At 38.6% G+C, this 26,311-nt stretch overlaps 1 protein-coding gene across 2 annotated transcripts in view; it reads left to right on the forward strand.

The window, feature by feature from the left end:
• The window catches only part of LOC128704108 (uncharacterized), a 474,983-nt gene that overhangs the window by 256,907 nt on the left and 191,765 nt on the right, over nt 1-26,311 (forward strand). For both annotated transcript variants that reach the window (XR_011393856.1, XM_070099111.1), the window contains exon 4: nt 22,337-22,457. Coding sequence is in view for 1 of the 2 variants with exons in the window: in XM_070099111.1 (XP_069955212.1) it covers nt 22,337-22,457 (121 nt within the window). In the remaining variant the exon portion in view is untranslated. The remainder of the gene's footprint in view (nt 1-22,336; nt 22,458-26,311) is intronic.

A 26,311-nucleotide genomic window follows, 5' to 3' on the forward strand; every position in this document is an offset into this window, starting at 1 on the left:
GTCCTATGAAGAAAGGTTGAGGGAAATCGGCCTGACGACACTGGAGGCCAGGAGGGTCAGGGGAGACATGATAACGACATATAAAATACTGCGCGGAATAGACGAGGTGGACAAAGACGGGATGTTCCAGAGATGGGACACAGACACAAGAGGTCACAATTGGAAGTTGAAGACTCAGATGAATCAAAGGGATGTTAGGAAGTATTTCTTCAGTCATAGAGTAGTCAGGCCATGGAATAGCCTAGAAAGTGATGTGGTGGAGGCAGGAACCATACATAGTTTTAAGGCGAGGTATGATAGAGCTCATGGGGCAGGGAGAGAGAGGACCTAGTAGCAATCAGCGAAGAGGCGGGGCCAGGAGCTGTGAATCGACCCCTGCAACCACAAATAGGTGAGTACAAATAGGTGAGTACACACACACACACACACACACACACACACACACACACACACACATCAAACGTGTTTGTTAAAAATTCGCCTTTTTTTCGAATTTTAAAGCTTTATATGTATACACGCACAAAATAACCACGGGGGGGGGGGAGTTATTTTGCCGCTTTCATACCTAGTTCGTGATTATTGCGCGCGCACAGAAACTGATAGGTTAGGATGGATAACGAGAACGTCCAGAACAAGAGATGCCAAGCCAATGATGATCCTTTTCAAATCACTTGTTCTCTCTAGGCAGGAATATTGCCTAGAGGTGAAATTGCAGATCTAGAGAATGTAAAGAGAACCTTTACTGCATATATAAGTTCTATCAAACACCTTAACTACTGGGAACGCTTGGAAGCACTTGACTTGTACTCGTTGGAGCGCAGGCGAGAGATATGTATCATAATATACACTTGGAAAATCCTAGAAGGAATGGTCCCAAATCTACACACAGAAATCACTCCCTACAAAAGTAAAAGACTGAGCAAGCGGTGCAAAATACCCTTAATGAAAAGTAGGGGCGCCATTGGTACACTGAGAGAACACCATCAGTGTCCGGGGCCCAAGAGTGTTCAACAGCCTCCCACCATGCATAAGAAGAATTACCAATAGACCCCTGGCTGCCTTTAAGAGGGAGCTGGACGGATACTTAGTCGGTGCCTGACCAGCCGGGCTGTGATTCGTACATTGGACTACGTGCGACCAGCAGTAACAGTCTGGTTGATCAGGCCCTGATCCACCGGGAGGCCTTGTTGATCTCCGGAATACCCTCCAGGTAGATATTATATATATATATATATATATATATATATATATATATATATATATATATATATATATATATATATATATATATATATTAATATAATATATTTGTGTGTGTGTGTGAATTTCTTAACATTCTCATTGAAGATGGTGATACCAGCGTCCGGTTTCTTTTACATAAATGCTTTTATAGTGTAAATGTTTGTATGTACAAGAGTCGCCAATGTTGGTTAATGCTTTGACAGTTGTCAGAGTCAACTTGGAGTGACATTCCATTAGGCTTTGTGTAATGAACTGTTACGTCAGGTGGAGAAGAGACATTCCATTAGTGCTTGTGTAATTAACTGTTATGTTAGATTTAGAAGTGACATTCCATTAGGTTTTGTATAGGAATGGGAATAAAGTATATCATTGCAATAGCTACATTCCATTAGGGTTTGTATTAGGTTTGTAACAAACTGTTATGCAAGGTTAGGAGAGTAACATACCATTAGGGTTGGTGTAATGAACGTAACCTCAAGAATGTGCTGGTTAGGAACTTGATGTTACAGCTAAGACCCTCGTCAGGAAACACTTGTCCTGTTTCCTGACCATCCTTACCTGACCTAACCTTCTGCTTAAGTTTCTTATTGCTGTTTCTGTGCTTATAATACTGCCTGCTTATGACGGTTATAATACTGCCTGTGTATAATGGTTATAATACTGTTTATGATTGTTATAATACTGCCTGTTTGTGATGGTTATAATACTGCCTGTTTGTGATGGTTATAATACTGCCTGTTTGTGATGGTTATAATACTGCCTGTTTATGATGGTTATAATATTGCCTGTTTATGATGGTTATAATACTGCCTGTTTGTGATGGTTATAATACTGCCTGTTTGTGATGGTTATAATACTGCCTGTTTGTGATGGTTATAATACTGCCTGTTTGTGATGGTTAAAATACTGCCTGTTTGTGATGGTTATAATACTGCCTGTTTGTGATGGTTATAATACTGCCTGTTTGTGATGGTTATAATACTGCCTGTTTGTGATGGTTATAATACTGCCTGTTTATAATGGTTATAATACTGCCTGTTTGTGATGGTTATAATACTGCCTGTTTGTGATGGTTATAATACTGCCTGTTTGTGATGGTTATAATACTGCCTGTTTGTGATGGTTAAAATACTGCCTGTTTGTGATGGTTATAATACTGCCTGTTTGTGATGGTTATAATACTGCCTGTTTGTGATGGTTATAATACTGCCTGTTTGTGATGGTTATAATACTGCCTGTTTGTGATGGTTATAATACTGCCTGTTTGTGATGGTTATAATACTGCCTGTTTGTGATGGTTATAATACTGCCTGTTTATAATGGTTATAATACTGCCTGTGTATAATGGTTATAATACTGTTTATAATGGTTATAATATACTGCCTGTTTATAATGGTTATAATACTGTTTATAATGGTTATAATAAACTGCCTGTTTATAATGGTTATAATACTGCCTGTTTATAATGGTTATAATACTGCCTGTTTATAATGGTTATAATACTGTTTATAATGGTTATAATATACTGCCTGTTTATAATGGTTATAATACTGTTTATAATGGTTATAATATACTGCCTGTTTATAATGGTTATAATATACTGCCTGTTTATAATGGTTATAATACTGCCTGTTTATAATGGTTATAATACTGCCTGTTTATAATGGTTATAATACTGCCTGTTTATAATGGTTATAATACTGTTTATAATGGTTATAATATACTGCCTGTTTATAATGGTTATAATACTGTTTATAATGGTTATAATATACTGCCTGTTTATAATGGTTATAATATACTGCCTGTTTATAATGGTTATAATACTGCCTGTTTATAATGGTTATAATACTGCCTGTTTATAATGGTTATAATACTGCCTGTTTGTGATGGTTATAATACTGCCTGTTTATGATGGTTATAATACTGTTTATAATGGTTATAATATACTGCCTGTTTATAATGGTTATAATACTGCCTGTTTATAATGGTTATAATACTGCCTATTTATAATGGTTATAATACTGCCTGTTTATGATGGTTATAATACTGCCTGTTTATAATGGTTATAATACTGTCTGTTTATAATGGTTATAATACTGCCTGTTTATAATGGTTATAATACTGTTTATAATGGTTATAATACTGCCTGTTTATAATGGTTATAATACTGCCTGTTTATAATGGTTATAATACTGCCTGTTTATAATGGTTATAATACTGCCTGTTTATAATGGTTATAATGCTGCCTGTTTATAATGGTTATAATACTGCCTGTTTATAATGGTTATAATACTGCCTGTTTATAATGGTTATAATGCTGCCTGTTTATAATGGTTATAATACTGCCTGTTTATAATGGTTATAATACTGCCTGTTTATAATGGTTATAATACTGTTTATAATGGTTATAATACTGCCTGTTTATAATGGTTATAATGCTGCCTGTTTATAATGGTTATAATACTGCCTGTTTATAATGGTTATAATACTGCCTGTTTATAATGGTTATAATACTGCCTGTTTATAATGGTTATAATGCTGCCTGTTTATAATGGTTATAATACTGCCTGTTTATAATGGTTATAATACTGCCTGTTTATAATGGTTATAATACTGCCTGTTTATAATGGTTATAATACTGCCTGTTTATAATGGTTATAATACTGCCTGTTTATAATGGTTATAATACTGCCTGTTTATAATGGTTATAATACTCCCTGTTTATAATGGTTATAATACTGCCTGTTTATAATGGTTATAATACTGCCTGTTTATAATGGTTATAATACTGCCTGTTTATAATGGTTATAATACTGCCTGTTTATAATGGTTATAATACTGCCTGTTTATAATGGTTATAATACTGCCTGTTTATAATGGTTATAATACTGCCTGTTTATAATGGTTATAATACTGCCTGTTTATAATGGTTATAATACTGCCTGTTTATAATGGTTATAATACTGCCTGTTTATAATGGTTATAATACTGTTTATAATGGTTATAATACTGCCTGTTTATAATGGTTATAATACTGCCTGTTTATAATGGTTATAATACTGCCTGTTTATGGTTATAATACTGCCTGTTTATAATGGTTATAATGCTGCCTGTTTATAATGGTTATAATGCTGCCTGTTTATAATGGTTATAATACTACCTGTTTATAATGGTTATAATACTGTTTATGATGGTTATAATACTGCCTGTTTATAGTGGTTATAATACTGCCTGTTTATAATGGTTATAATGCTGCCTGTTTATAATGGTTATAATGCTGCCTGTTTATAATGGTTATAATACTACCTGTTTATAATGGTTATAATACTGTTTATGATGGTTATAATGCTGCCTGTTTATAGTGGTTATAATACTGCCTGTTTATAATGGTTATAATGCTGCCTGTTTATAATGGTTATAATACTGCCTGTTTATAATGGTTATAATACTGCCTGTTTATAATGGTTATAATGCTGCCTGTTTATAATGGTTATAATACTGCCTGTTTATAGTGGTTATAATACTGCCTGTTTATAATGGTTATAATGCTGCCTGTTTATAATGGTTATAATACTGCCTGTTTATAATGGTTATAATACTGCCTGTTTATAATGGTTATAATGCTGCCTGTTTATAATGGTTATAATACTGCCTGTTTATAATGGTTATAATACTGCCTGTTTATAATGGTTATAATGCTGCCTGTTTATAATGGTTATAATGCTGCCTGTTTATAATGGTTATAATACTGCCTGTTTATGGTTATAATACTGCCTGTTTATAATGGTTATAATACTGCCTGTTTATAATGGTTATAATACTGCCTGTTTATGGTTATAATACTGCCTGTTTATAATGGTTATAATACTCCCTGTTTATAATGGTTATAATACTGCCTGTTTATAATAGTTATAATACTCCCTGTTTATAATGGTTATAATACTGCTTGTTTATGGTTATAATACTGCCTGTTTATAATGGTTATAATGCTGCCTGTTTATAATGGTTATAATACTGCTTGTTTATGGTTATAATACTCCCTGTTTATAATGGTTATAATACTGCCTGTTTATAATGGTTATAATACTGCCTGTTTATAATGGTTATAATACTCCCTGTTTATGGTTATAATGCTGCCTGTTTATAATAGTTATAATACTGCCTGTTTATAATGGTTATAATACTGCCTGTTTATAATAGTTATAATACTCCCTGTTTATAATGGTTATAATACTGCTTGTTTATGGTTATAATACTGCCTGTTTATAATGGTTATAATACTGCCTGTTTATAATAGTTATAATACTCCCTGTTTATAATGGTTATAATACTGCTTGTTTATGGTTATAATACTGCCTGTTTATAATGGTTATAATGCTGCCTGTTTATAATGGTTATAATACTGCTTGTTTATGGTTATAATACTCCCTGTTTATAATGGTTATAATACTGCCTGTTTATAATGGTTATAATACTGCCTGTTTATAATGGTTATAATACTCCCTGTTTATGGTTATAATACTGCCTGTTTATAATGGTTATAATACTGCCTGTTTATAATGGTTATAATGCTGCCTGTTTATAATAGTTATAATACTGCCTGTTTATAATGGTTATAATACTGCCTGTTTATAATAGTTATAATACTGCCTGTTTATAATAGTTATAATGCTGCCTGTTTATAATGGTTATAATACTGCCTGTTTATAATAGTTATAATGCTGCCTGTTTATAATAGTTATAATGCTGCCTGTTTATAATAGTTATAATACTGCCTGTTTATAATGGTTATAATACTGCCTGTTTATAATAGTTATAATGCTGCCTGTTTATAATGGTTATAATACTGCCTGTTTATAATAGTTATAATACTGCCTGTTTATAATGGTTATAATACTGCCTGTTTATAATGGTTATAATACTGCCTGTTTATAATGGTTATAATACTGCCTGTTTATAATGGTTATAATACTGCCTGTTTATAATGGTTATAATACTCCCTGTTTATAATGGTTATAATACTGCCTGTTTATAATGGTTATAATACTCCCTGTTTATAATGGTTATAATACTGCCTGTTTATAATGGTTATAATACTCCCTGTTTATAATGGTTATAATACTCCCTGTTTATAATGGTTATAATACTGCCTGTTTATAATGGTTATAATACTCCCTGTTTATAATGGTTATAATACTGCCTGTTTATAATGGTTATAATACTGCCTGTTTATAATGGTTATAATACTGCCTGTTTATAATAGTTATAATGCTGCCTGTTTATAATGGTTATAATACTGCCTGTTTATAATAGTTATAATACTGCCTGTTTATAATGGTTATAATACTGCCTGTTTATAATGGTTATAATACTGCCTGTTTATAATGGTTATAATACTGCCTGTTTATAATGGTTATAATACTGCCTGTTTATAATGGTTATAATACTGCCTGTTTATAATGGTTATAATACTCCCTGTTTATAATGGTTATAATACTGCCTGTTTATAATGGTTATAATACTGCCTGTTTATAATGGTTATAATACTCCCTGTTTATGGTTATAATACTGCCTGTTTATAATGGTTATAATACTCCCTGTTTATAATGGTTATAATACTGCCTGTTTATAATGGTTATAATACTGCCTGTTTATAATGGTTATAATACTGCCTGTTTATAATAGTTATAATGCTGCCTGTTTATAATGGTTATAATACTCCCTGTTTATAATGGTTATAATACTCCCTGTTTATAATGGTTATAATACTCCCTGTTTATAATGGTTATAATACTGCCTGTTTATAATGGTTATAATACTGCCTGTTTATAATGGTTATAATACTGCCTGTTTATAATGGTTATAATACTGCCTGTTTATAATAGTTATAATGCTGCCTGTTTATAATGGTTATAATACTCCCTGTTTATAATGGTTATAATACTGCCTGTTTATAATGGTTATAATACTCCCTGTTTATAATGGTTATAATACTGCCTGTTTATAATGGTTATAATACTGCCTGTTTATAATGGTTATAATACTCCCTGTTTATAATGGTTATAATACTGCCTGTTTATAATGGTTATAATACTGCCTGTTTATAATGGTTATAATACTGCCTGTTTATAATGGTTATAATACTCCCTGTTTATAATGGTTATAATACTCCCTGTTTATAATGGTTATAATACTCCCTGTTTATGGTTATAATACTGCCTGTTTATAATGGTTATAATACTCCCTGTTTATAATGGTTATAATACTGCCTGTTTATAATGGTTATAATACTGCCTGTTTATAATGGTTATAATACTGCCTGTTTATAATGGTTATAATACTGCCTGTTTATAATGGTTATAATACTGCCTGTTTATAATGGTTATAATACTGCCTGTTTATAATGGTTATAATACTGCCTGTTTATAATGGTTATAATACTCCCTGTTTATGGTTATAATACTGCCTGTTTATAATGGTTATAATACTGCCTGTTTATAATAGTTATAATGCTGCCTGTTTATAATGGTTATAATACTCCCTGTTTATAATGGTTATAATACTGCCTGTTTATAATGGTTATAATACTCCCTGTTTATAATGGTTATAATACTGCCTGTTTATAATGGTTATAATACTGCCTGTTTATAATGGTTATAATACTCCCTGTTTATAATGGTTATAATACTGCCTGTTTATAATGGTTATAATACTGCCTGTTTATAATGGTTATAATACTGCCTGTTTATAATGGTTATAATACTCCCTGTTTATAATGGTTATAATACTCCCTGTTTATAATGGTTATAATACTCCCTGTTTATGGTTATAATACTGCCTGTTTATAATGGTTATAATACTCCCTGTTTATAATGGTTATAATACTGCCTGTTTATAATGGTTATAATACTCCCTGTTTATAATGGTTATAATACTCCCTGTTTATAATGGTTATAATACTCCCTGTTTATAATGGTTATAATACTCCCTGTTTATAATGGTTATAATACTCCCTGTTTATGGTTATAATACTGCCTGTTTATAATGGTTATAATACTCCCTGTTTATAATGGTTATAATACTGCCTGTTTATAATGGTTATAATACTGCCTGTTTATAATGGTTATAATACTGCCTGTTTATAATGGTTATAATACTGCCTGTTTATAATGGTTATAATACTGCCTGTTTATAATGGTTATAATACTGCCTGTTTATAATGGTTATAATACTGCCTGTTTATAATGGTTATAATACTCCCTGTTTATGGTTATAATACTGCCTGTTTATAATGGTTATAATACTCCCTGTTTATAATGGTTATAATACTGCCTGTTTATAATGGTTATAATACTGCCTGTTTATAATGGTTATAATACTGCCTGTTTATAATAGTTATAATGCTGCCTGTTTATAATGGTTATAATACTCCCTGTTTATAATGGTTATAATACTCCCTGTTTATAATGGTTATAATACTCCCTGTTTATAATGGTTATAATACTGCCTGTTTATAATGGTTATAATACTGCCTGTTTATAATGGTTATAATACTGCCTGTTTATAATGGTTATAATACTGCCTGTTTATAATAGTTATAATGCTGCCTGTTTATAATGGTTATAATACTCCCTGTTTATAATGGTTATAATACTGCCTGTTTATAATGGTTATAATACTGCCTGTTTATAATAGTTATAATGCTGCCTGTTTATAATGGTTATAATACTCCCTGTTTATAATGGTTATAATACTGCCTGTTTATAATGGTTATAATACTGCCTGTTTATAATAGTTATAATGCTGCCTGTTTATAATGGTTATAATACTGCCTGTTTATAATAGTTATAATACTGCCTGTTTATAATGGTTATAATACTGCCTGTTTATAATGGTTATAATACTGCCTGTTTATAATAGTTATAATGCTGCCTGTTTATAATGGTTATAATACTGCCTGTTTATAATAGTTATGCTGCCTGTTTATAATGGTTATAATACTCCCTGTTTATAATGGTTATAATACTCCCTGTTTATAATGGTTATAATACTCCCTGTTTATAATGGTTATAATACTCCCTGTTTATAATGGTTGCTAAGATTTCCACTTGTGGACTTTTTTAAATTGGTGACAATATAAATTGAAGGGAATTATTGTAGGGTGGATATGTCGTCCCTTCCCGAGGCCAGATATATCTGTTCATTGCCTGGTTAATCAGGCTGTTTCTGCCAACAGTTCGCCGGGTTGCATGGCTGCCATAACCTGTATGATATTACGCATTTTACGGGGAGCTGGTCCACTTTTCTTTAGAAAGCTTGTACAATAGTTTCGGCAATATTTGTTATATCTGCTGGTAGCAGGTTGAACAGTTGTGTAACACTGATGTTGACACAGTGGTATATAATTGTACGCCTGACATTTACGCTTTTTATCAGGTTCAGCCTACACTTCTCCTGTGTTGAATGGTTAAGAGAATCGACAAGTTGATCAATGATTCTTTTCAAGATTGACGGGCTGATCACATCGACTCCAGGCTGAGGGACTAATTACCTCAAACTCATTCTGATCTTCACCGTACTTTGTATTGGACTGATGAAGCCAATGTGCGTGGCGAAACATTTCGTCAGTTAAGATACCAAAGTGTTGCACAGTATTTGTTTCCTGTCGTATCTCTCCAGTAAGTTATGGTAGTTTTCAGGTAGTGTTCTTGACCCCTACATTATATTGAAGTGTTCTGAGTTATTTCTTAGTAAATTATTGCATGTTCTTGTTCAAATATGTATCGTGCCTTGAGAGGCGCTGTGAGCGTTGATCAATATCCCGTGCATCAAAACGAAAGTGATTTTTTTTTTCATAATCCACCTGGCTGTGATGGATATGTGGGGCAGATGGCCACGAGCAGCAACAGCCTGGTTGACCAGGCAAACATCAGATCAGCCTGCCCCATGGCCGGGCTCCGGGAGTGCTAGAAAATCTCTTGGAATTCATCAAAGGTGTATTAAATTTATATACCCTTTCATTTTCCTTCCCTTGTTGCGTGTGTCTTATTGTGTTCTTTATATGATAGATCATCTATAAAGGAAAAAAACGGCACAATATCGTGACTGGAACAATACACAAATAACCCACACATAGGAGAGAGGCTTACGACCACGTTTCTGTACGACTTGGACCATTTACAAAGTCACAGTGTGACTTTGTAAATGGTCCAAGTTGGATTGAAATGTTTTCGTAAGCTTTTCTCCTGCTTTTGAGGGTTATTTGGGTCATCTACAATTTTTAACAGCTCTTATAAGTTTCTTTGGGTCTATGTTATGGTCTAACTGCACCAGCGCTCGTCTCAACTTCGTTTTTCTTTCATTATTCAAGCATAAATAACTGTAATTTGCCACCAGTGAATTTTATATATCAGTGATTCTCCGCCACAGTGATAATACAGTGGAAAGCACTTGTATTGTCTCCTCTTAAATATTAATGTGTTCACGTGTTCCCTTAAGACAGGTGAGTTATCTGAGCAAGAAAATATTCATGAGACCTTTTACTGCTCGCATTAGGATCACTAAAACATTTGAAGTACTGGAACCGCCGTCAATCGGTATGAACGTTCACTCTGGGGCGGAGACGGGGGAGAGCTCATCATCTATACATGGAAAACATTCCAAGGACGACTCCGTAACCTGCACACTCAAACAAATTAACAAACTACTTTGTTAGGTTGGTGAAGCTTTGTTTTACGAGGGTCGTTTCTCAGCTCCTGGCCCCCGCCTCCTAGATGACCCTAACCAGGTTTGCTAACTCCTAGCCTGATGGGCCCTGTATTGCATATTTTTAAACCTGTGTATGGAGTCTTCTCTTCTTCATCCAGGTTATTCCATGTCTGACCAGGCAAGGGCTGGGTAAGTACTTCCTGACATTCTTGTGGTTCATGTGGGCCTTTTTAACTAACAGCTCTGCTCCAATGTTACCGTGTCTCGCATTACAAACATTTTTTGCCTGGCCACGCTATAAAGTCCTCTGAGTATTTTTTTACGTGGTAATCATGACTGTCCTGGTACTATCCCATAATGTCATGAGGTTCAGTTCTTATAACCTCTCATAGTCCATTTCCTTAAGTGTGTGGTGGGGCGCTGCACCTCTCTTCCTCAAAATAATATAAACACATTAAATAAAATCTAACTGGTATAAGAATGTTAACACTAAACAATACCTACTAATAAGTACTCAGATTGTGGTACATCTACGTGTAGAGTCGTAGACGGTAGTAGTGAGCCACGTGTTGTTTACCCCACCTTACCTATCCTGCGCTGTTTACTCTTCAGTGACCACCAACTTGGCTTCTCAGTTCTCCTATGCTAGCCAGCCTCCAGTTCTCCTTGTATTCATCAGCTTTCGTATCTCTCCTTTTCTCCAGCCATCCATTCTTCTAATAAACCGAGAAAGATGAATCATAATTTACATATGGAAAATCCTAGAGGGACTGGCCCCAAACTTGCTCTCAGAAATCACTCTCTACGGAAATAAGACTCGGTGAAAAGCAGGGATGGTATGAGCACACTAAGACGTAACACAGTAAGTGTCCGGGGCCCAAGACTGTTCAACAGTCTCCTATTATACATAAGGGGAATTACCAATAGACCCCTGGTTGTCTTCAAGAGAGAGCTGGATAGATTCCTACTGTAAAGTCAGTGCCCGATCATCCAGGCTGGTTCTTACGCTAAATTGCGTGCGGACAGAAGTAACAGCCTGGTTGATCAGACATTGATCCACTGGGAAACCTGGTCATGGATTGGGCGGCAGGGGCGTTGACCCCCGGAACACCCTCCAGGTGGACTCCTTCAGGTAGCCTCCTCCCATCGTTTTCTCCAGTCATCTCTCGGAATTCTCCCTCATTCTAGTCCTGACCAGCCTCCCTATCACTTCTCCCCTTACCACTTCCCTTTCAATCTCTAATTCTCCTTACTTCCAGTTCTTCACTTCTACCAGTTTACTTTTTATAGTCCTAGAATTCTCCCCAAACCATCTCCAATCCTTTTCTTTTTTTTCCATATTGTCACCCTGTTCTGCGAGATTCTTTGTGCCCGTAACTGACATGAGAAGTAAGAACCATAGCTCGGTTGATAAGTAACTTCTGAAGTAATCTGCCAGCTTTCCATTTGAAGACACTCAGTTGAACCTGACTCTCAGCCGGGCTCTGGGAGTGTAAAAACTCAGAGCTCATTCGATGTGTATCAAAGGTTAGTAACTTCCCTTCAATATTCAAGGATCATAAGAGTGTGGGGTGTCTTAAGCACAGTTAGCGAGAACATTGTCAACATCTTTGGTCCTAGACTTTTCAGCTCACTACCAGCATTAATCAGAACTATTCCCGGTATGAAGACGAAAGTTTTCAAGAGGAAACTGAACCATTATCTCCTGCAAGTTCCCGATCAGCTAGATTGTGATGGCCTATGTGGGCCTCTAGAACCAACAGCCTGGTTGACCAAGTGGTCCACAGAGAGGCCTAATCCCAGACTGAGCTCGAAAGGTAAAAGAACTCTGGAAACAGGTCACAGGTATTATATATGTCGCTATTAAATTCTTTTAAGATCTGGCAGTCAGACCACATGAAAACATGACCTGATATTAAAAACTTATTTTTTTACCCTTGATCTTATATTACGAAATTCATTTGCAGTTTATTACTGATCTAACATCATTAGCGGAGTCTGTATATGGAACCTTTATTGTGACATCCCACAATGGGCGAAATGTCGTCTACCTGGACTTGGAGGGTGTTCCGGCCCAGTCCTTGATCAGGCCTCGTCAATAAAGGTTCCGTATAAGCGAATTTCTCTCTCTACCAGGTGTACAGTAAATGCAGTAAAAGTTAACTCAATAAGTATAAAAGGTCCAGAAGTTTTGAGCAGCCTGGCTGGCTTCAAATATAAGGGGAATTACCAGCAGATCCCTAACTGTCTTCCAGAGAAAACTTGACAAACTCCTTAAAGCCATTCCTGATCAGCTGGGCTCTGCTGCCTATATTGGACTGTGTGCCTGGATGGCGGCATCCATTGTTCTCGTTGTTGTTGTTGTTATAGCAATGGCGACGGCAGACGCAGCTGCTGATGACTTGCAGGGGTCGACTTACAGCTCTTGGCCCCACTTAACTCTTCTCGACAGGCTCTAGTGATTGCTAAATTTCAAAATCCGATCATATTGAAACTGTTTATGTAAGCATTAGTGAACTTGCAGAGTGGACTACAGACTGCATATACAGTAGAAATTCTGCAAGTGGCGGCATTTTTGTGTGTGTGTGTGTGTGTGTGTGTGTGTGTGTGTGTGTGTGTGTGTGTGTGTGTGTGTGTGTGTGTGTGTGTGTGTGAGAGACTTACACAGAGAGATTGTATGTCATACACTATGTATTTCTGTAATCCTGCAAATGATATTTGTGTGTGTGATGTACAGAGAAGAAACATAAGCCTAACTCAGTCGGTCTGTCTTTTTGTCTCAAAATGTTAAGGAACATAGCTTAAAACACGGATATCATGGAACATGACCCAGGAAGGACTTGATCGTGCTTTAGATACTTCACCATAAGGGCTAGACGTGAGGGGCAAGAGGTCGTAGTGTGAGAAGTGAAGGGTGAGAGGATTGGAGGTGATAGTGCGTCCGTGGGTGGAATGACAGTGGGAGATGACAGAGTGGGACATGAGCATGTACCTAGTCGTGACTTGCCAAGCTGGTCTCTGGTGCACCTTACCTTGTCTCCCGTCCTCATCCCGCTGTGTTTGCGGGGGTCGAGACTCGGCTCTTGACCCTGCCTCCTACACTGCTTCCATCGGCATTACCGGTTTCTGACCTTTTGCGCTATCGTGTCGGCTATTGAAAGCATGTATTGGATTTGCCTCCACCACTCAGTTAACTGTATACACATTTCTACCAGTAGTGAAACTTAAAAAAATCTGGCCTTTCTGCATGCACGACTAAATGTCTCCCATCTCTTTATAAACATCATACTGTAATAAAATATTTCATTATTATTATTATTATTATTGCTTATCTGTGTCGTCATCTTGCATTTATGCCACCTTATCCCTGGTCCTCTTAATTTACTCGGTTGTATCTTCTCAATTCAGTATACAAATTCGGTATGTCGTAATGGTTTGTGTGCTAGTGCTCCACCAAGGTGGTCAGTGTATGTGTGAATGACTGGTCTTCATTGTGTTGTGAGAGTGTAGTGGAGGTTGGAAGACCTCGGGTAATGGCCTTAGAGCACGGCTTCTCTGCCCTTGCACCCTCATAACTGTCGAAATTTGCAAGTCGTCGTCTCTCTTTTGTCAGGCGGCACCACAGCTTCAGATTAAACAGTGAGGTGCTGCTACTTCTGATGATGATGATGATGATTGTGATTGTGCTGTGGCTGCTGCAGTTCTTCTGTTGATGTTGCTGATGTTTTTACTAATATTGCTGCTGTTTTTACTAATTTTGCTGCTGTTTTTACTAATGTTGCTGCTGTTTTTACTAATGTTGCTGCTCTTTTTACTAATGTTGCTTTTACTGCTTTTGTTGCTGATATTTCTATTGCTGGTAATACTTCTGTTACTGTTGCCGCAGCTGTTGTCCTCCGTTCAGCACTGGTGTGTCCGTGTAATCAAGCCACATGACATTTGAATCAAATTTGATAACATTTGTCGCAATATCAAATATACAAAATTCATTTTAGTGCATTTGTATGTCCAACATGGTTTCTGAAATGTTCCCTTTGGAATTATTCTTTTCATTTCAGTCCGGGAAGATATGCCTTTGACATACCTTTGAAGAGTTTCGGGAGTTTAACTACTCTCAGTAGTATTTGCCATACTAGTTTATTTTGGCTAATAATGACAGATGTTTAGTATACTGATAATGATGGATGACCTGCATTCATACAAAATACCACTAGCATGGACTCTGTAGTATACTTCCGAGGGAGCTTAGATTCAGGAAAGGTACCAGAGGGTCTTAAAACTGGGGGAAGTTGCATCATTTCACAGTGGAGACGATAGAACGATAGTAAACAGAAACCCGTCAGACTGAATGTACTCTCTGTAAGTCCTAATTTGTAAATTAAAACTGTCAGCATACTGGTAAGAGGGATATATACTGGCTCCCTCACCTTCGCGTGTTAGTGTGACTTGCAAATGGTCCAAATCGATCTGAAGTGTTGGCATTAGCTTCTCTCTTATTTGGGAGTTTGTGTATACGTACAGTCGTTATTTATTAAATGTTAAGCACATTACATAATTGATGAATGTGAACGATTATTAGTTGTCGCTAGCATCACCAATAATTAAAATACGTGAAAAATTTATTTCCAATTATTTTTCGAGCCAGAAATCCTTAGGTATTCGATTATTTCTGATTTCAGATTCTAAATCAGATACTGGAATTAATCTAAACCACATACTTTTACCTCTGTAGCAAAATTGGTTTTCCTTGCTTATTTGTATTTATTTTTATTAATTCATGTAACGTGAATTAAAAAAAAAAACTAGTATTTGTAAACTTAGAGAAAGGTTTTATAGTGACGTTGGTAGCTCGTAAGAAAATAAAACTAGTAAAGTGAGGACAGGTTGCTGGTAGACAGGCAGCCTATACCAGTAATAGTGACCCCGTGTGGTCCATAAGCCAGACCAGTTGCAGTGGTGTTGCAGCATCTGAAGTAACAGCTAGTAATGCTGCAGCAGCAGCAGCAGCAACAACGTCATCATCAACGCCACTTGACCACTGACCTTGTAACGTCTCATTCATGGCTGGCTTAAGCTTCTAGCAACGTTTTAACCATTTGTCTTGTATTTCCTCCTGTGACTAGAGACTTATTACTTGTAGCAGTATCATGTATCTGACTTTATATTATTTTTGTTTTTATTTTGCCTAGTGTATGTACTCACCTAATTGTGGTTGCAGGGGTCGAGACTCAGCTCTTGGCCCCGCCTCTTCACTAATCGCTACTAACTCCTCTCTCCCTGCTCCATGAGCTTTATCATACCTATTCTTAAAGCTGTGTATGGATCCTGCCTCCACTACATCACTTTTCAGACTATTCCACTTCCTATGACTGAAGAAATACTACCTAATATCCCTTTGACTCATCTGAGTCTTCAACTTACAGTTGTGACCCCTTCTTTCTGTGTCCCATCTCTGGAACATCCTGTCTCTATCCACCTTATCTTTTCCACGCTGTATTTTCTATGTCGTTATCATGTCTCCCCTAACCCTCCTGTCTTCCAGAGTCGTCAGGCCGATTTCTCTTAACCTTTCTTCGTAGGACATTTCCCTTAGCTCAGGAATTAGCCTTGTTGCAAACCTTTCCACATTCTCTAATTTCTTGACGTGCTTGACCAGGTGTGGGTTCCAAACTGGTGCTGCATACTCCAGTATGGGCATGACGTACACGGTGTACAGTGTCTTGAACGATTCCTTACTTCGGTATCGGAACGCTATTCTCAGGTTTGCCAGGCACCCATATGCTGCAGCAGTTACCTGGTTGTGTGCTTCTGGAGACGTGTTCGGTGTTATACTCACCCCAAGATCTTTCTCCTTGAGCGATGTTTGCAGTGTGTGTTTGCAGTGTGTGCGTGTAATTCCGCAAGGAGACCATAGCAGGTTGGCCACGGGTACCGGCTAAATGGAGAGCAGGCAGTAAAGGCCCGTCTTAAAAGGTTGGCCATAATTACACAGAGACCCGTTGTCATTACGCTGCTTAATGACCAGTTAGACCCTTGCTGGTAACACAGTGCCACGGTACACCTGGCATAATGATCTTAACACCTGCTGGGAAGCCTACTGTCCGCCAGCCTTTACTGCGCATCACTTGAATCCTTGACACACCTTTCCTGCCGTTTTTTTGCTCCCCCGTTTCTCCGTACTCTTACATTTGTTTTGATGAGTATACTTAATTAACATGGTACACTTAACAAGTTATAATGTGTGTTTTAGTATACTCGGAGAGTTATTTCTTATGTAGCTTATTAGCCGCATGTATGAGGAAATATAACTCCCAGGAATTAATTCATAATGTCTCGTATAGTGGTTATTGTGTTGGTAATCTGTTGTGAGTAGACACTTTTTCTCGCAGAGTCAGTGTGAAAGTCACAACCTTCGTAGGCACGAATTCACCTAATTGTGGTTGCAGGGGTCGATTCATAGCTGCTGGCCCCGCCTCTTCACTGATCACTACTAGGTCCTCTCTCCCTGATCCACGAGCTTTATCATACCTCTATCATACCACTACATCACATTCCAGACTATTCCACTTCCTGACAACTCTGTGGCTGAAGAAATATTTTCTAACATCACTCTGACTCGTCTGGGTATGTGTGTGTTCACTAACTTGTATTCTCCTGATTGTGTGTGCAGGAGTAAATTCATAGCCTTTTTAACTTATGTCAAGTTAGTTTTACTGATTTTTGCCTTCTAGAGCCTGATAATACCTACTCTTGAAGCCTGGGATAATGGTGGGCCTCGACTATGTCATGTAAAACTTTGTTCTCCCAATTGATTCTATTTAATCCTCGTGAGTATTTTGTATATCATGATAATATCCTTCCAGCTTTGGTTCTCCTTTCTCTTCTAGTGTTAGTTTTTTAAGTCTCTCATTGTAGTCTATCTCCCTCAGTTCCAGCACCAATATTGTTGTAAATCTTTGGATTTTCTGTGTTTCCTTTATATGCGTGATCATGTACGGGCTCTTAAGTTGACTCCGCATACTCCGAGCTGGGCTTGACGTCACTTGTGTATATCCTAAATTAATATTTGTCCAGTTTTCTGAGAACATTTCTTACATCATGAAACAAGCATTTCCTAACATTCCTATCAGCTTACTTGCTACTGAATGTCTTACATGCTACTGAAGCTATGAGATTGATGATTGTCTTCGTTGATATGTTTGGTGTAATGCTAAACTCCCCAGAGTTTTTCTTTCATTGATTTGTAGCTTATCGCTTAGAAGACTGTACTCAGCCTCTGGTCTCTCCCTTCCTCTACTCTTTATAACCTTGAATTTGTTCACAACCCATCCTCATAACGTGTGTCTCAAGAGTTTCTATCGCCTGTATGTATATGTATGGTATATATATATGTCGTGCCTAATAGGTAACACTGGTCAATTAGCAAGAACTCGTTTAAAATTAAGTCCTTTCTAAAAATTTTCTCTTATACGTTTAAAGATATATTTTTTCATTAATGTTAATGTAAAAAATTATAATTTTACATCATAAGAATCTTAGAAAACTTACCTAACCTTATTATAATAAGCTCAATTTATTTTAGCCTAATGCAACTAAATATGTTTTGGATACGTTTACAATAATTTAATACTAAAAAACACAATGAAATATCTTTTTTTCGTTAGATTCAGAATGATTTTTGCAAAATTATTGCATACACAAATTTTCACTTGTCCTATATGGCAAGATAAGCGTTGCTATTTAAGCCAAGATCGCAAGTTCTGCCTATTCGGCACGACTTATATATATTATTGGCGTTATGATATGTTATACCTGAAGGTTACCTGGAGGTTATTCCCGGAGACCGACCGTGGGCCAGGCTCGTCTCGTGCTCTTCCTTGTTAACCAGGCTGTTCCTGCTGGTGACCCGCTGACCCATATATCCATACAGCCTGGGTCATCTAGCACGTATATCAAGAAGTTTGTTTCAAAGTGTATGTGAGAAATTGAGGGTTGCCTTCATAGATTGTTGTTGTTCAGCAGGCACTTGTTGGAGCACTTGTTCAGCAGGCACTTCTTGGAACACTTGTTCAGCAGGCACTTGTTGGAACACTTGTTCAGCAGGCACTTGTTGGAACACTTGTTTAGCAGGAACTTGTTGGAACACTTGTTCAGCAGGCACTTGTTGGAACACTTGTTCAGCAGGCACTTGTTGGAACACTTGTTTAGCAGGAACTTGTTGGAACACTTGTTCAGCAGGCACTTGTTGGAACACTTGTTTAGCAGGCACTTGTTGGAACACTTGTTTAGCAGGAACTTGTTGGAACACTTGTTTAGCAGGAACTTGTTGGAACACTTGTTCAGCAGGCACTTGTTGGAACACTTGTTCAGCAGGCACTTGTTGGAACACTTGTTCAGCAGGCACTTGTTGGAACACTTGTTCAGCAGGCACTTGTTGGAACACTTGTTTAGCAGGAACTTGTTGGAACACTTGTTCAGCAGGCACTTGTTGGAACACTTGTTTAGCAGGCACTCGTTGGAACACTTGTTCAGCAGGCATTTGTTGGAACACTTGTTTAGCAGGCACTTGCTGGAACACTTGTTCAGCAGGCACTTGTTGGAACACTTGTTCAGCAGGCACTTGTTGGAACACTTGTTCAGCAGGCACTTGTTGGAACACGTGTTCAGCAGGCACTTGTTGGAACACTTGTTCAGCAGGAACTTGTTGGAACACTTGTTCAGCAGGCACTTGTTGGGACACTTGTTTAGCAGGCACTTGTTGGAACACTTGTTCAGCAGGCACTCGTTGGAACACTTGTTCAGCAGGCACTTGTTGGATCACTTGTTTAGCAGGCACTTGTTGGAACACTTGTTCAGCAGGCACTTGTTGGATCACTTGTTTAGCAGGCACTTGTTGGAACACTTGTTTAGCAGGCACTTGTTGGAACACTTGTTCAACAGGCACTTGTTGGATCACTTGTTCAGCAGACACTTGTTGGAACACTTGTTCAGCAGACACTTGTTGGAACACTTGTTCAGCAGACACTTGTTGGAACACTTGCTCAGCAGACACTTGTTGGAACACTTGTTCAGCAGGCACTTGTTGGAACACTTGTTCAGCAGGCACTTGTTGGAACACTTGTTCAGCAGACACTTGTTGGAACACTTGTTTAACAGGCACTTGTTGGAACACTTGTTTAGCAGACACTTGTTGGAACACTTGTTCAGCAGGCACTTGTTGGAACACTTCAGCAGACACTTGTTGGAACTCTTGTTCAACAGGCACTTGTTGGAACACTTGTTTAGCAGGCACTTGTTGGAACACTTGTTCAGCAGGCACTTGTTGGAACACTTGTTCAGCAGGCACTTGTTGGAACACTTGTTCAGCAGGCATTTGTTGGAACACTTGTTCAGCAGAAACTTGTTGGAACACTTGTTCAGCAGGCACTTGCTGGAACACTTGTTCAGCAGGCACTTGTTGGAACACTTGTTCAGGAGGCACTTGTTCGAACACTTGTTTACCAGACACTTGTTCAGCAGGCACTTGTTTAGCAGGCACTTGTTTGAACACTTGTTTAGCAGGCACTTGTTTGAACACTTGTTTAGCAGGAACTTGTTTGAACACTTGTTTAGCAGGCACTTGTTGGAACACTTGTTTAGCAGGCACTTGTTGGAACACTTGTTTAGCAGGCACTTGTTGGAACACTTATTTAGCAGGCCCTTGTTGGAACACTTGTTTAGCAGGCACTTGTTGGAACACTTGGTTAGCAGGCACTTGTTGGAACACTTGTTTAGCAGGCACTTGTTGGAACACTTGTTTAGCAGGCACTTGTTGGAACACTTGTTTAGCAGGCACTTGTTGGAACACTTGTTTAGCAGGCACTTGTTGGAACACTTGTTCAGCAGGCACTTGTTGGAACACTTGTTTAGTAGGCACTTGTTGGAACACTTGCTTAGCAGGCACTTGTTGGAACACTTGTTCAGCAGACACTTGTTGGAACACTTGGTTAGCAGGCACTTGTTGGAACACTTGGTTAGCAGGCACTTGTTGGAACACTTGTTTAGCAGGCACTTGTTGGAACACTTGTTTAGCAGGCACTTGTTGGAACACTTGTTTAACAGGCACTTGTTGGAACACTTGTTCAGCAGACACTTGTTGGAACACTTGTTCAGCAGACACGTGTTCAGCAGGCACTTGTTGGAACACTTGTTTAGCAGACATTTGTTGGAACACTTGTTCAGCAGACACTTGTTGGAACACTTGTTCAACAGGCACTTGTTGGAACACTTGTTTAGCAGGCACTTGTTTAGCAGGCACTTGTTGGAACACTTGTTTAGCAGGCACTTGTTGGAACACTTGTTTAGCAAGCACTTGTTGGAACACTTGTTTAGCAGGCACTTGTTGGAACACTTGTTTAGCAGGCACTTGTTGGAACACTTGTTTAGCAGGCACTTGTTGGAACACTTGTTTAGCAGGCACTTGTTGGAACGCTTGTTTAACAGGCACTTGTTGGAACGCTTGTTTAACAGGCACTTGTTGGAACACTTGTTCAACAGACACTTGTTCAGCAGACACTTGTTGGAACACTTGTATAGCAGGCACTTGTTGGAACACTTGTTTTGCAGGCACTTGTTGGAACACTTGTTTAGCAGGCACTTGTTGGAACACTTGTATAGCAGGCACTTGTTGGAACACTTGTATAGCAGGCACTTGTTGGAACACTTGTATAGCAGGCACTTGTTGGAACACTTGTATAGCAGGCACTTGTTGGAACACTTGTATAGCAGGCACTTGTTGGAACACTTGTTTAGCAGGCACTTGTTGGAACACTTGTATAGCAGGCACTTGTTGGAACACTTGTATAGCAGGCACTTGTTGGAACACTTGTATAGCAGGCACTTGTTGGAACACTTGTATAGCAGGCACTTGTTGGAACACTTGTATAGCAGGCACTTGTTGGAACACTTGTATAGCAGGCACTTGTTGGAACACTTGTATAGCAGGCACTTGTTGGAACACTTGTATAGCCTGTGTAGTTCTTACCGTTGACTATTTTTTGTATATAGTTCTTTTGATTGTAGATTTTTGGTACTCGTGCACTGGAGTATTTTTTTAGTAATAAGTTTGTATATTTTTAATTATAGATTTGTGCATGTTGTGTATTGAGTGTTGTTAATGTTATGTTTTGTTGAGGTTAATGATGAAGGATACGTTTCTGTCCCGGGATCGAAACGTATCCAGAAAAGATTTCCTCAGTGTATGCACTAGTCCTCTCATTTATATTATACTCTGTAGCTTCATGAAGTTGAACTCTAATGCGTGATACTAAGAGTAATGCATTTTATTTTTGACAAAACTGTATTCCTTTCGTGTGTTATTAATAGTGTTGTGTGTTTGGTGTTGCAGGTTGCGTCGCGGCCCACGTTGTTGCCAGAGCTGGGTGCTGGCGACATGACTAAGCTGTGTAACCACCGCCGGAAGCTGGCGATCGCCTTCACCCACCACCTTCAAAATAATGCGAAAAAAGGTAAGTACCTGCTGCACCTTTGAAAGACAGACAGTAAGTCGCTCTTGTAAAACTAGGCAGTAAGTCGTTTGAAACTCAGTGCTTACGACCTTTCAGTGATGAAACTGCTGTTTCATTGATGAAACTGCCGTTTCACTGGTAAAACTGCTGTTTCAACTGGTAAAACTGCCGTTTCACTGATGCAACTGCTGCTCTCCCGCTGCACCAGTTCCCCTCCTCCTCTGACAGTCATGTCCATTATTTTAGAGAGGATGCACGTCAGTGATACCAACCGCTAGTTCATGCTTCCTGTTTTTTTTTTATTATATAGGGGCAGTGTTAGTTAGGTTCCAGGTGTTTGGTAGTTGTGTTTTTAATGATTTGTTGAAGAGTTTTGCCAGGGGCTGACACAGCGATGAGTGGAACCAATTGTGTAAGTTTAGATTTAGGAAGGATATAGAAAAGTATTGCTTTGAAAATAGAATAGTCAATGAGTGGAACAGTTTACCTAGTAGGGTGATTGAAGCTAAAACCTTGGGTAGTGTTAAATTTAGGTTGGATAGATGCACGAGTGGGAGGGGTTAGATTTAAGTAAGACTTTAACATGAGTTAATAGAATTATCAAAGCTTATTGCTTGGGTAGCATTGAAAATGGGTTGGGAAAATATTTTTGTTAGCGGGTTTAGGTTTGAGAAGGACTTCCCTAGTATGGGTCAGTAGGCCTGCTGCAGTGTTCCTTCTCTTTTATGTTCTCTCCTTCCATGAGTATGTGTTGTCGGGTGCCAGTCTTCTTGCCTTGTCTAGCTTTTTTAGTGTCTCCTGTGTGTGTACTCGCTGATTTGTTGGTTTAGAAAGACACGTAAGCAAACACTATAACATATTTATTAGAAAACGTTTCGGTCCTGGGACCTTGATCACTTCTAACCTCGACAACTGATTTGTACTCACCTAGATGTATTTGCGGTGGTCCAGACTCTGCTCCTGGTCCCGCCTTCTAGACTACTTACATTGGCATTTCTATTTTCTGCCCTTTTGGGCCATATCATGTGAAGTCTTGAAGCTGAGTATGTACAGATAACTGGTTCAGAGAACCGACATGTTGATAAATTAGATACATATGCAACACTTGGAGATCTTTGTTGTGGAAACGCTTCGCCACACAGTGGCCTCATCAGTCCAGTACAAGGAAGAATAGTATAGATCAGAAGGAGTTTGAAGTAATCAGTCCCTCTCTGGTGGCAGCAGGCCATCAGCAACAACAGCCTGGTTGACCAGGCAAGCACCAGACGAGCCTGACCCATGGCTCCGGGAGTAGAAAAACTCTCGAAACTCTTCAAAGATAAAATTGATGGACTACTTACATCATCGACTCCAGGCTGAGGGACTGATTGCCTCAAGCTCCTTCTGATCTTCACCATTCTTCGTTGTACTGGACTGATAAAGCAACTGTGTGGCGAAACATTTCAACAGTAAAGATAGGTAAGTGTTGCACATGTCTTAATCATCTTGTCGGTATTTTATACCATTTTCATCACATAGTTGTAACTTTAGCTGCCACCTGTGTTACCTTTACCTGGCCATCATAATTTAAACAGTCTATCCCTGGTTGCCTTCCCATTCTTTTGTACGCCGTAATCATTTCTTCTCAAGTCCTCCCGCTAAGGTCGCCAGGTTTAATTCCATCAACCTTTTATCAGTGTAGTAGTCTATTTGTGATTGCAGGGGTCGATTCTCGGATCCTGGCCCGCCTCTTCGCTAGTCGCTGCTGCTGCTGTGTGTGTGTGTGTGTGTGTGTGTGTGTGTGTGTGTGTACTCACCTAGTTGTGGTTGCAGGGGTCGATTCATAGCTCCTGGCCCCACCTCTTCACTGGTCGCTACTGGGTCACTCTTCCTGCTCCTTGCGCTTTATTATACCTCTTCTTAAAGCTGTGTATGGATCCTGCCTCCACTACATCACTACCCAGACTATTCCACTTCCTGACAACTCTGTGACTGAAGAAATACTTCCTAACATCCTAGTGATTCACCTGAGTCTTCAACTTCCAACTGTGACCCCTTGTTGTTGTGTCCCATCTCTGGAACATCCCGTCTCTGTCCTGTGTGTGCGCGCGCGTGCGTGAGTGCTTGCATGCGTGCATGCAAGATATTCACAAAGCTGGTCATAAAGTGTTTTGGTGAAGTGGCGTGAAGGAGATTGAGTGTTGACGCAAGCATGAATTGGCGTCATGATTGTTGGGAGTGTTGTTGTAGTCCGACCTTGAATGATGCACAACTGCCACGTATGAATAAGTTTAAACTTAGTGAAATAAATTTGAATGAGTTGGGTATCTTCATTGTTGGAACGTTTCTCCGACACTCTAGGTTTCTTCAGTCAAATACAGAGACAGTAGGTGTAGTAGTGAAATGATGTAATCAGTCCCTCAGCCTGGAGAAGATTTCAGCTCCATGGAGCTGAACTCTTCTCCAGACTGAGGGACTGACCACCTCATATACTATATCGCCAAGGTTGACGGACTGATTACATCATATTCATATCACTACTTCACCTGCTGCCTCTGTATTTGACTGAAGAAATCTACTGTATTAGCGAAACGTTTCATCGATAAAGATACCAAACTGTTGTTGAGTATCACCAACTTGTGGGTATTATGTACTATTTTCAAAATAACCTTGAATGTGAATGACTGAGAAAGTATTCATGTGTGTCCACAGACTCTGCAGACTTGTACTCTGTATCCTGACTCCTCTCATGACAAGACAAACCTAGCTTAACAGTAGCAACTTCGGCTTACAAATAGAAACACTTGGGTTTGATCCTGGGGCGAGTGGAGACATTGGGCGTGCTTTACTAGACTTGTTATCCCAGTTTAATCAGTAGACAATAGATACCTGGGTGTGATAAATGGTTTAGGTAAGTGACAAGTTGAATGAGGTAATCAGATTACCTCTCACTCCTCCTCTATTTCCACTCTTTGTATTACACTGAACAAGCCACTGTGTGGCGAAATGTTTCCTCAGTAAAGAATCCAATATGTTGCACAGGAGTCTCATTCTTAAGATACCCTGGTATTAGCTAACTGTTGTGGGTGGCGTCAGGGAGAGTTGTAGTATTTAAGATAACCGCTCTCAGTTTGTACATTCAACGATGAAAAGTTATCTGGCCAGTGGTCAGCTCAGTGGTCAGTCGTCACGTGAGGTCACAGACCCTGAGCTGCTTTGGGGATTAGCGTGGACGGTTACAAAGCATGGCTTGCTTCTGCAGTGTTTTAAAAATTGAGGTTGGAGAGTTGAAGGAGGAGGTCTTGCTTCTCCAGGAGGAGATTAGGAGGCTGAAGGTCCACCTCAATGGGTCTGGGAGAGAGTGTGAGGTGGCTGTAGTTGTGGGGAATGAGGCTTCTAGCAGTGAGGTGCAGTCTGTCTCTCGCTGTGAGGAGGCTGTAGGTGGGGAGGTAGCAACGGCTACCAGCAGTGAGGTGCAGTCCAGCACCTGCTACAAGTGGCGAGTGGTAACCAGTAATGGGAGGAGAATCAGAATAAGGAAAGTTAAGAGTGAAGATCTGAAGGTAGGAAATCGCTTCTCTGTTCTTCAGGATGAATGTACTTCAGTGGCCAGTGAAGGTAAGGGTACTACTGCCCCTGCTAACAGAGGTAAGCGCATTCTTGTGGTTGGTGACTCTCAGGTAAGATATATTGACCGTGCTTTTTGTAATAGGAATAAGAAGATGAGAGATAGAGTGTGCTTCCCTGGAGCTGGTGTTGGGGACATAGTTAACAGGCTGGATAATATCATGTCAGGTAATGGGAACAAGCCCATTATCTGTCTCAGTGCTGGTGGAAATGATATTGGGAAGGGTAGGAGAGAAGAACTGCTAGAT

This window comes from Cherax quadricarinatus, chromosome 66 (genome assembly GCF_038502225.1).
Source record: "Cherax quadricarinatus isolate ZL_2023a chromosome 66, ASM3850222v1, whole genome shotgun sequence".
Taxonomy (NCBI): Eukaryota; Metazoa; Arthropoda; class Malacostraca; order Decapoda; family Parastacidae; genus Cherax; species Cherax quadricarinatus.